General features: G+C 53.5%; 1 protein-coding gene across 1 annotated transcript in view; it reads right to left on the reverse strand.

Annotated features, from left to right (window-relative positions):
- Window positions 1-1,153: 1,153 nt before the first annotated feature.
- The window catches only part of KRI1 (KRI1 homolog), a 32,899-nt gene continuing 22,833 nt past the window's right edge, over window positions 1,154-11,219 (reverse strand). The window contains exons 14-18 of the mRNA XM_015419990.1: window positions 9,807-9,948; window positions 3,959-4,089; window positions 3,771-3,835; window positions 2,491-2,589; window positions 1,154-1,906 (exon numbers count right to left, since the gene is read on the reverse strand). Of these exons, the coding sequence (XP_015275476.1) occupies window positions 1,483-1,906; window positions 2,491-2,589; window positions 3,771-3,835; window positions 3,959-4,089; window positions 9,807-9,948 (861 nt within the window). The 3' untranslated portion in view covers window positions 1,154-1,482. The remainder of the gene's footprint in view (window positions 1,907-2,490; window positions 2,590-3,770; window positions 3,836-3,958; window positions 4,090-9,806; window positions 9,949-11,219) is intronic.

Below are 11,219 nucleotides of genomic sequence, written 5' to 3' on the forward strand. Positions count from 1 at the left end.
CTTCTGTTGTCTGCTTATTGCTCACAGCGTGTCATGACAGGGCCAGTGGGGCAAGGCAGAGAGGGGGAGTTCACAGTCCAGTCCGAGAGTCAAGCCAGAGAGAGGGCAAAACAACCAGAGCAACAGTCCCAATACATAAAGCCAGGCCGTAGTCAGAGCGTTACCGAGAGTCAGAGTCCAGATACGCAAGTGTCGAAGTCAGGGTGCAAAGCCGAGGATCAAGAGCCAGGGAGTCGTCAAAACGCGGACTGGAGTCAGGACCCAGGAAGTCAGTCAGTAGCCAGATACCAGAACAGAGTCAGAGGTGCAGAGCTTCTGGTCTGAAGGACGGGTTTGCCAGCACGATTAGCCAGCAGTCAGCGACCTATTCAAACAGCTTGCTGGGTTGTTAACTCATTAGAGTCTCATTAGCACTGCCTCGCGAAGTCCTTGATCCTGCTAGAACTCTGGGCTTATTGATCTCCAACCGCGCAAGCGTGCCTCTTTGCTTCTGGTTGCCAAGTCCCAGAGTCTCAGCGGTTGACAGGTGGTGGAGAATCGGGTGGCGTGCTGCTGGGGCCAGGCACCGCCTGATCGGTTTCAGGTGCAGGCTGTTCTGGAGGCTGGTGCTCATCCTTTTCGGTACTTAAGTTTGGCAAAGACTCCCGTGCCTCCGATGGTGTTAAAGGCACGGAGTCCTCCGTTTCAGAGCTCCCAGGCGCCGGGTTGGGGGCAGGCATGACACAGTTCGAGGGCGGGGAGGAGCAATTGGACCATCTTAAAGCCAAATCTAGATAATGCAGTGAGGCAGCGTAGTGACCTCAGAGTCGCCATTAAAGGGCAATAAGATGACGCAGACAGACGATGCTGAGACGAAACAATAGGAGACCCGATGCGAGATGAGATGCAGACAGAAGTTTGTGAAACAGTGTGGGATCGCCAGCACAGCGGCCGGAAAGACCAATGCAGATTGGACCTAAGACGGACAAACTGTATTGTAGCATAAGCTTTCGAGAAGCACAGCTCTCTTTGTCAGAGGCATCTGACGAAGAGAGCTGTGTTTCTCAAGTTTATGCTGCAATAAAGGTTGTTCGTTTTAAAGGTGCCACTGAGCTTTTTACTATTTTGCAGCAACAGACTAATGTGGCTAACGCCTCTGGAGCTCTGAAGAAGTGAGTAGTGCCTTCCTTGAACAAATCTGAGTGAAACCACATGTGCTCTTCCTTAAAGCACAGCTTTGCTGAATGGGTACCAACAACTGGAGGGCCAGATGCAGAAATCAGAAAACAAGTGGCCCAAACCAAGGTGCAGACGTGGCAGGAGATCAGAGGGATTTATCAGAGTAACAAAAGAACCCGCGCATTCCTCCCGCCGCTCACGGAGCCTTCCTTGCAGCACAGGAGCTGGGACAGAGCGCCATCGGGACAGCATCAATTGCTTCCCTCCGGGGGTCCGAGTGGTGTTGCTCTCAGCCCCAGGGCGGGCAGAACAGTTCTCCTCGTGTCACTTGGCTCCACCGGCCTGACTGGGCGGCTTCTGCTTTTTCTTCTGTCTCTCCCGGAGCAGCTGGCGGTAGCGCAGGCGCTTGGGGTTGAGGCCGTAGGCCTGGAGCCGGTGGCCGCTGAACTCCGAGCCCCCCACCCGCACCTTCGCGCCCAGCAGCAGCCCCTTCCTGCCTCCTCTCCGTCTCGGACCGGGCGCTGGAGCGGGGGGCACGGGCTCCGCCGAGGGAGTCGCCGGGGCCACCTTGCCTGCAGCTGGAGCCGTTCTGGCGGTCCCACTCGGGTGCCGGAGCCCCTCTTTCTTGCAAGCTGGACTGACGGGGGACACCTCTTCAGGAGGCAGCTCTGGACGTTTGGTCTTCTCCTGGCTCTTCTTCCCTTTCTTGCCTGGAGGTGCCGCCTTGACGCCCTCGGCTTCTCCCACGCTGCAAGGAGATGAAACATACAGATCTCTTTAAGAGTGCTACACTGTGCCACAAAGTGAAAGGCAGGCAACGGCGAGGGACGGCGGGAGCTGGATGTGCCTGCTGCCTTCTGCCTCAAGGGCTTGCAGAAGCCTGGGTGGGTAAAGTGCTCAAGAGCCAGCGACTTGGGGCAGAACAAAAAGGGTACTTATAAGGTAGCAAGAGCAGCGAATGGAGGGAAAGGGAAAGCACCCTGGAAACTGGCGCTACGGAAGGCCACGGACACTTCTTTGGATGGGCAGGAGGGGGCTGTCCAATTAGTTTCCAATCCTTATTTCCGCCCCCCCCCCCATGGTACCATGTGGCTTGACTCGCTCACCCATTATGGACCGTGCTAAACAACAGCCACACCACAAAAGACCCTTCTGGATTTGCAGTCTGAATTTGCAATCCGTCTGACAAGATTAGCCTGGGGACAGGGGGGGACACGGGGACCGGAGCAGGACTTGAGACAAAAGATTAATAACTAGATTCCTTGGGACTCCTCCTCCTCCTCTCCTGCGGCCCGGAGTGCCCAGCACTGCCCAGTCCTTCAGCGTACGTACTCTGCCCAGAGGGATTTCAGAATCTGCTGCTTCTTCCAGGTGTTGTTTCGGCCTTTCCCCTCGTAGGTCCTCATGTCGTGCAGCTCTTCCTTCTCGGACCTGCGTGGAGACCAGACCCCACCCCCGGTCAAAACCCCCCCAAGTGTGACTGAAGACCCAGACACAGACACACACACACCCCCAGCAGCCTCCGCCGAGAGTTAACAGAACAAACTAGTGGCTCAGCATCGGCTATGAATCACGTCTAAAAAATCTGCTGGCTTTGTGTATCCCACCACCCATGAGGAAGACCCATCACCCAGCTCGGTTTTCTTAACTGAAACGTGCACTGATGAAACTAGCTTAAGAGCCAGCGTCAAGGAGCACCTTAAACACTAACAACATTTTTGTGGCACAGCCAGTGTTCCCTCTAAGCTGAGTTAGTGTGAGCTAGCTCACCATTTTTTTAGCCTCCAGCTCACACGTTTTTGTCTCAGCTCAGGAAGGAGGGCTCTAGAGGAAACTAATTTATGTAGTAGCCAAATCGCTGGCTCACAACTTTAATGCCAGTAGCTCACGGAGTAGAATTTTTGCTCACAAGACTCCACGGCTTAGAGGGAGCATTGGCCGCACAGCGTGAGCTTTCTTGTCAAGTGACGCACGAAGTCAAGTGACGCACGAAAGCGCCTCCCCTGCCACAGATTCTGTTAGTCTGTACGGTGCTGCTGGACTCTGGCTCTTTTCTACCGCTACAGACAGACTAACAAGGCGACCAGTGTTCCCTCTAAGCTGAGTTAGTGTGAGCGAGCTCACCGTTTTTTAGCCTCCGGCGCACCGATTTTTGCCTCAGCTCGGGAAGGAGGGCTCCAGAGCTAACTGATTTATGCAGTCGCCAAATCGCTCACCCACAACTTTCATGCACCCGGTAGCTCACAAAGTACAATTCTTGCTCACAAGACTCCGCAGCTTAGAGGGGAGCACTGATGGCAACCCATCCTGATCTAAACCAGTTCGTGACGCACTGCTTGAGAACACGTCTAAACCAAAAGTCAGCCTTTCTATCCATCGACCACAGGGCCAGCCCTTTCCTTCATAACCCGCTCATGATCACTACCACTAGCCAAAGAAATCGCGAACTCTTTGCACAATTTCAAGCGTGAGCTGTGGTTCTCATGGAGTCCTCCCCCCCACGCCACCTTCCGCTCGAGCCCGGGAGAGTCCCCAGTTTTAGCATGTGCTTCAGCCCCCAGTTTCCGTGGCAGCCACTGCCCACAGCACCTCTTCTCCCCTCCGCGTCTCACCTGTACATGCAGGTCTTCCGCAGAGAACACCAGCTGTTCAGCTCCTTGTCGTCAGAGGCCAAGATCTTTTTTGGGGGGAGGAGAGAAAACTGCGTGAGACTCTGTGCTTTCAGTCCCTGCTCGTGCGTGGAGGACATCGGATGTTCCGGGTTCTCTCTTTCTCCCCTCACCCCTGCAGAAATAGTTACCTCCTCGGTGGAGAGGCCGTAGCTGCAGGGAAGCACGTTGCGGTACTTGAAGCGACACGGCATGTCTCCGATCAGGTCCTCGTAGTCGAGGCGGTAGAACTCGTCCAGGTACTTCTCAAACGTCCCAGCCGCTGCGGGAACAAAAACAGCCAAGAGTGTTTTCTTCGGCACGCGGGGCCTTGACGGTCCGCTTTGGCGGCCCCTCGGCCCACCCAATCCACCCAAATGCTGAAGCTCCTGCCCCGTTAGCAACCCTGCCAATGTTCCATTAGCGACACACCCATGGGCAGAGTGTCTTTCTTTCAACTCAGAAGGTGACTCCAGCTCCTCTAGCAGATCAACACGGCTAGAGGCCCTGCTGTCAGGTAGCCCTGTCATGAATCTGGAATGTGGAGGGGTGCACCTCCTCCTCGTTCTTAGCTCTTACCTGTCCAGCTACTGTGCGCTATCGCACGCTTAACCTTGTAGTCTCCAGTTGCATTTTACTCGGCTGGGAAAGTAATGGCTTTTCGCTTTGTCCGCTTCTGTGCTTGCTTTCACCCACGCGAAGTATCATCATTGGCTTTTGCTCATTGGGGGGGGGGGGGGTTTTTTTTTTCACTATAAGTCAGAGGCCCTTATACTGACGGCTATTCCTGACACAAGCTGTACACGTGTTCTTTAGTACTGGAACCACTAATAAACAGTTATCTTCCTCTGAAGCTCTGTGTGGTGTGACCTGACTAGGGAGCCTGACACCTGCAGAGTCTTCCTCAGCTCCTACTTCTTGAAGCTGGAGAGTCTGAAGACGGTATAGAGGCCAGAAGTCCATTCCACCCAAACAGGGAAGGGCCAGTCTTCAGAATATCAAATAGCAGGCAGCAGCAAAGCCTGGACGCCACGTCTTCGAATAAGGACTGCGTGTGAGTCAAGTGACATCTAGTCACGGCAGTCTCATGGCGACCCCTTGATGTTCAGAGGTGGCTTGCCACTGCCTGCCTCTGCGTAGCGCCCCTGGACTTCCTTGGTGGTTTCCAAGCCAAGAACTAACCAGGGCCGACCCCGCTTGGCTTCCGGGATCGGGCCAGCCTGGGCTCTCTAGGGCAGGGCTCAGAGCAAGAACTGGTCAAGGTTCTGTTCTTCACAGGGATCAGGATCTTTACGAATGTCACACTCTCTCGGGCAGGGGTGTCAAACATGCGGCCCAGGGGCCGGATCAGACCCCCCCGGAGGGCTTCCATCGGGCCCAGAGTGGAACTGGCCATCTCCTGCTTCCAGTTCAGCTGCTGTATCATAGCTTGCTTCGCCAGACTCTCCTAATCACTTAGCCATTTCATGTTTTAACCTGGGTCCTAGACTCAGAACTCTGAGCATGAGATTTCTGTGGTGAATGTCAATAAATCCAAAGCAGGTTTGCAGCTTACAGAGCTAATATTGTAAGCACGGTTTTACTCTAAGCCAAAATAAAAATAAAAATCTTTGTGTGCTTTATAAAGTTTATATGTCCGCTACCTGGCATTACATTTTATGACACACATGGCCCGGCCCAACAAGGTCTCATGTCAGATCCGGCCCTCGTAATAAATTAGTTTGATACCCCTGTAGGCACAAGTGAAGAATTCACTGCTCTGTTCTCCTGGCTGGAGATTGGGAACCCAAATGTATATACGTACTGAGAGCCCGAGATGGAATCTGTTTACTGCTTAATGACGCAGTCATTTGGCCTTGGCAGAGTTGCGAGAGAGAGAGATAGCAGACAGCTGCCTGTACACACACACACACACACACAGACACACACACAGATACAAACACACACACATTCCTTAGTTCATGTCTCATGACAGGATGCTGTAATGTATGAAAGGGAGGGGGAAAGGAGGAGACGGATTTTCAATAAATATAGCTGGTGAGTGAGAGGATTCATTCAAGCATTCATTCATTCAGCTTTCTGCAGAAGCTGTTTGTGTCCTGTCTTCTTTGAACCCCGGCAAACTACACACCCCTGCTAGTCTTGGGTATACTGTTCTGCAGTGAACCTTCCCCACGCATGAAATGAGGGTCCCTGACAGTAAAGAGATACATAAAACAATGCAAGCGATCACAACAGCAAAGGCAAATATCGGGACAAGGAGCTGTGTAGAGGGACGCTGAAGTAGCCGGGGAAAGGAGGAAGTCGGTTGCTAGATTGCTATCTCCCCAGGCATGGACAAGTGTGGCAAGTTGTTCCCATGCTAACCAGACCTTTGGTAGTGGGAGATGCAGGGACTAGCCAGAGCCTTAGAACACCAATGCGGAAGGGAAGCTGGGAGCACCGGCCCTCCTAAAGGGACCTGTTGGTGGCAGCATACCAAAGAAAGCGAGAGAAATCCCTCTGAGGTTTGGCCAAGCCAGGACGGTAGTGTGTCACCAGGCAGAGACCTGGGATGGTTACTGGGTGCCCAGAGACCTCAAATGGCTGAACACAGCAGCACTTGTGGGTCAGCGGGGCCGTTCCACTCCAAGTGCTAATACAGATCCATGGGAGGGAGAGGGTATGCACGCGTAACTCTCTCGAACACCTCTCCATCTGGTGCGTCAACAGCACTCTTCTCCACTGATAGCTTTTAAAGTCATGATTAACTGCCTCCTCTAGCCAGGCTGAGGAAAAACACCCTGAGTCACGGACTGATTGAGAATGGACACCAGCTCCTTGCACGATTATGGGAGCCCCAATGGACAAGGGTCAGGACAGGAGTCCAAGAGGTGCCCTTCACAGTCCCCGAGAACCTGTTGACACCCATCAAGGTAACCTGAAATGATCCATAGACTGGCCAGGCAGTGTACTCGACACTTCTAGTGCCTGGACTATGTTACAGCCGGCATCCAAACTTGAGCATATTTTGAGATCTGATCAGCAAAAATGTTCACAGTATTGTCACAACTAATAACGATTGCCTGAGAAGTTAGAGATTTAGATCAGGGGTCCCTAACCTTTCTGACCCTGCGGGCTCCCCTTGAATTCTGACACGGGGCGGTAAGCAGAATCACAAAATGGTTGCTGCGGGATGTGGAGTCAATCACAAAAATGGCTGCCACGGGAGGCGGAACCAACCTCAAGATGTCAGGGAGCGAGGTTATCGATAAAAGTGCCTCGTCGGCATTTCAGGCAGGAGCTCTGCTTAACAGGACGCCTTTTAACTTGCACAGTCAATCAGAAGCCCCGCTACGCAAGAGACCCTCCTTGCCCCGCCCACTTCCTAAAAGCACTTGGGCACCAGGAAAGGCATCGGTAGGGGCCATGGCACCCGTGGGCACCACGCTCAGGGACCCTTGCTTTAGGACTTTAGGTTCAACAGATATGAAAATAATCTGAAAAGCTGAGCTGCCACGAACTAGGTGCTGCGACACTAACTAGCAGAGAAGTCATTCCAGGTCTGGGTTTGTCTGGGGCAGCAGAATGAACCTAGAGTCCAGGGGCACCTTTAGGACCAACAAGGGTTTATCCAAGGTGTGAACTTTCGTGTGCAGGTAGCAAAGAAGCAGAACATCCTCACTACTATCACAGTCTTTCTACGACGAGGCAGGCTGTGTCGGCAGCCAAAGTGGAGGCACACGGATACGGCAACTGCCAGGATGAGCCCCCTCAAGCTCCCTTTCCTTTTAGGTAAAGGTTTCCCTTGCTTGAAAGCCAGTCAAATCCAACTCTAGGGTTGCGGTGCTCATCTCCAAGCCGAAGAGCCAGCGCTGTCCGAAGACATTTCCGTGGCCATGTGGCCGGCATGACTAGACGCCGAGGCGCACGGAAGGCTGCTTCCTTCCCACCGAAGCGGTACCCATTTTTCTACTTGCAGTTTCTTACTTTCGAACTGCTAAGTTGGCAGGAGCTGGGGCCAGAGACGGGAGCTCACTCTGCCATGCGGCACTCGGGAATCGAACTGCCAAACTACTAACCTTCCAGCCTGCGGTGCAGCGTCTTAACCACCTGAGCCACCCTCGCTCTTCCCTTCCTTTTGCTTCTACTAAAGACCCTCCAGATTTCATCCCCAAGACTCAAGCAGCAAGAGGGGGTTCCAGAGAACACCTTGGGGGTCACCATGGGGCCACTTGGGGGTTGCTGGCCTCAAAGCTTCTTACCTACGTCATTGAACTCTTTTAAGTTTATTATGGGCAAGGTTAAGCTGTGAGAGATGCAAAAAGGCCTGCTTTTGGGGCTTCCCCCTCTTAAGACACAGCGACTGTTTTTGTCACACATGTTGTGAAACGCCCCGGTCTAAGAAGGGCTCCCCCGTGAGCATGACGGGAAGGCTGGAAGGAGTTTCCCTCTGTCTTTACGGCCCAGGAGAGGGCGTGTGGATCCCCAGCTGGGCCAAGGCAGACCTGAACTTGGCACACAGGAGGAGATCAGCTCCAACCAGCTGGTGGGTCACGATCCCTCTCTCTCTCTCTCTCACAGGCCGCCCCTCTCCTAAAAGAGCTTCTTGGCAACGGACGGCCCAGCAGAGAGACACACCCAGCGGCCGGACCTTGGAAACCAAGCCAAGATGCCAACTTCATTCCCACATCCTCTGAGGCACTCCTACACCATCCCCGACGGATTCAGTGGCTCATCCACCAACACGATACCCGACGGATTCACTGGCTCATCCACCAACACGATACGTGCCGGCTTTTGCCCATGTTGCCCTTCCGCTCCCTGTGTGGGGCGAGCGAAATCAGTCTTTACTCAGAAGAATAAAACGGGCTCCGATCCGACATTTGAAACCACAATACTTAAGAGATCAGTGGGAGACCTTTTCGGTCACCCAGGGCACGCTGTGCCTGATCTGGAAGTCACAGGCCCTCAGAGGAAAAGCTCAGCATGAAAAATGCCAAATTTGAATTTTTAACATATTTTACACCATAAAGGGAAAAAGGGAGAAAAGGACTTCTTTCTCAACCTTCTCTATCCCATGAATAATTTTGCAACCCTCTATCATCTTACCCCCTCAGTTGTCATTTCCCCAAGCTAAAGAGCCCTAACCTCTCTGGCCTTTCTTCATAGGGAAGGTGTTCCATCCGTGAGAACGGATAAAAGGAAGTACTTCTTCACCTCGCATTATTAACACATGATTAACACATGGAATTAACACATGATTAACACATGGGATTCACTGCCACAGGAGGGGGTGGCGGCTACAAGCATGGATGGCTTCAAGAGGGAATTAGATAAGCATCTGGAGCAGAGGTCCATCAGTGGCCATTAGCCACAAGGTATAGATAGGGGCTCTGGGGCAAGTGATGCTCTGTCTTCTTGGTGCTTAGGGGGGGGTTTTTCACCCAAAGAGTGATGAACACATGGAATTCACTGCCACAGGAGGGTGGTGGTGGCTACAAGCATGAACGGCTTCAAGAGGGAATTAGATATACCTATGGAGCAGAGGTCCATCCGTGGCTATTAGCCACAAGGTATAGATGGGAACTCACAAGCTGGGGCAGGTGATGCTCTGTATTCTTGGTGCTTGGGGGGGGTCAACAGTGGGAGGGCTTCTAGTGTCCCAGCCCCACTGCTGGACCTCCCGGTGGCACCTGATATTTCTGGCCACTGTGTGATACAGAGTGTTGGATGGGATGGGCCACTGGCCTGATCCAACATTGGCATCTCTTATGTTCTTATGTCCCTTAATCATTCTAGTTGCCCTTTTCTGCACCATTTCCAATGCTAGAATATCTTTCTTGAGGTGCAGTGACCAGAACTGTACACAGTACTCCCAGTGATTTATACGGGGGCATTACGATACTGGCTGCTTTGCTTCCAATCCCCTTTCTAATCGCCCCCAGCACGGCATTTGCCTTTTTTTATTGCCGCCTGCCTCCGAAACGTTGCCCGAGTCTGATCCCAGAACCACCTTACCCGGGTCAAAGGGTTTCTTCTCTTTCTGGAGGGCTTTTGCAAACCACGACTGGCGCTTCTTCTTGCCTAGCAGCGGGATCTCCACCTTCCGTTTCTTTTTTGAAGAAGCAGGCTGCTGGGTGGGGTCGTAGTCAGCATCCATCTGCGCGGAGGGGGGGAGCAAACAGAAGAGGCAGAGACATGAACAGCAAGAAGCGCAGGCGCTGAGGGGGAGCAGGGCCAGCACCCCCTGGCTCGCCTCTTTTGCCCCTCCAAGGTAGGAAGGCAGGCAGGCAAGAGAGGTGGATCACAACACGGCTCTGGGCGTACCCCCAGGAGCCAGCAACCCAGCTCTCCGCAACTCCAAGGGGCCTTCCGAGTCCTGTGCGTGCACAGAGGACTCTCTCCGGCCTGCCCGCAAGCCGCGGAGAACGGAAAAAGAAGAAGAGTTTGGATTTAGAAGAGGAGGAGGAAGAAGAGATTGGATTTATACCCCGCCCTTCACTACCCAAAGGTGTCTCAGAGCTGCTGACAAACTCCTTTTCCCTTCCCCTCCCCACAACAGACACCCGGTGAGGTAGGTGGGGCTGAGAGAGCTCTGACACAAATGGCTCTTTTTCAAGGACAGCTGTGCCAGATCTATGGCTTGCCCAAGGTCATCCAGCCAGGTGCAAGTGGAGGAGTGGGGAATCCAACCCGGTTCTCCCAGATTAGAAGAGAAGAAGAAGAGAAGAGATTGGATTTATACCCCGCCCTTCACTTGGAGTCTCAGAGCGGCTTACAACCTCCTTTCCCTTCCCCTCCCCACAACAGACACCCTGTGAGGTGGGTGGGGCTGAGAGAACTCTGACACAAACTGCTCTTTTTCAAGGACAGCTGTGCCAGAGCTTGTGACTGACCCAAGGTCACATCAGCAGGTGAAAGTGGAGGAGTGGAGAATCAAACCCGGTTCTCCCAGATTAGAGTCCGCACACTTAACCACTACACCAAAACGGCTCTCTTTATACTCCACCCTTCGCTCGGCGTCTCAGAGCGGCTGACAAACTCCTTTCCCTTCCCCTCCGCACAACAGACACCCTGTGAGATAGGCGGGGCCCAAGGTCATCCAGCAGCTGCGAGTGGAGGAGTGGGGAATCAAACCCGGTTCTCCCAGATTGGAGTCGGCATACAATCAGATCACGGCAGAAAATGCCACAATCGGGGTGACTTCGCTCGGGAAAGACTCCTGGGAAAGGCAGTCCCCATTGGTCTCTGGAACACCGAGCAGGTGGTAAAGCGGATGGAAACAGGGCACTGCAAAAGAGGCCTGGTGGGCAGTGGAGCTGGGCAAGGGGTCGAGAAGAGGGGGCCGCCACTCCAGCCCCTTCCATGGCTGATGCCCACTTGCTGCCAGCTGCCACAATTGCTGGCCACGCGCCCCGCGCTGCAACACCA

Source organism: Gekko japonicus, unplaced genomic scaffold (genome assembly GCF_001447785.1).
Source record: "Gekko japonicus isolate JY-2015 unplaced genomic scaffold, Gekko_japonicus_V1.1 scaffold5044, whole genome shotgun sequence".
Taxonomy (NCBI): domain Eukaryota; kingdom Metazoa; phylum Chordata; class Lepidosauria; order Squamata; family Gekkonidae; genus Gekko; species Gekko japonicus.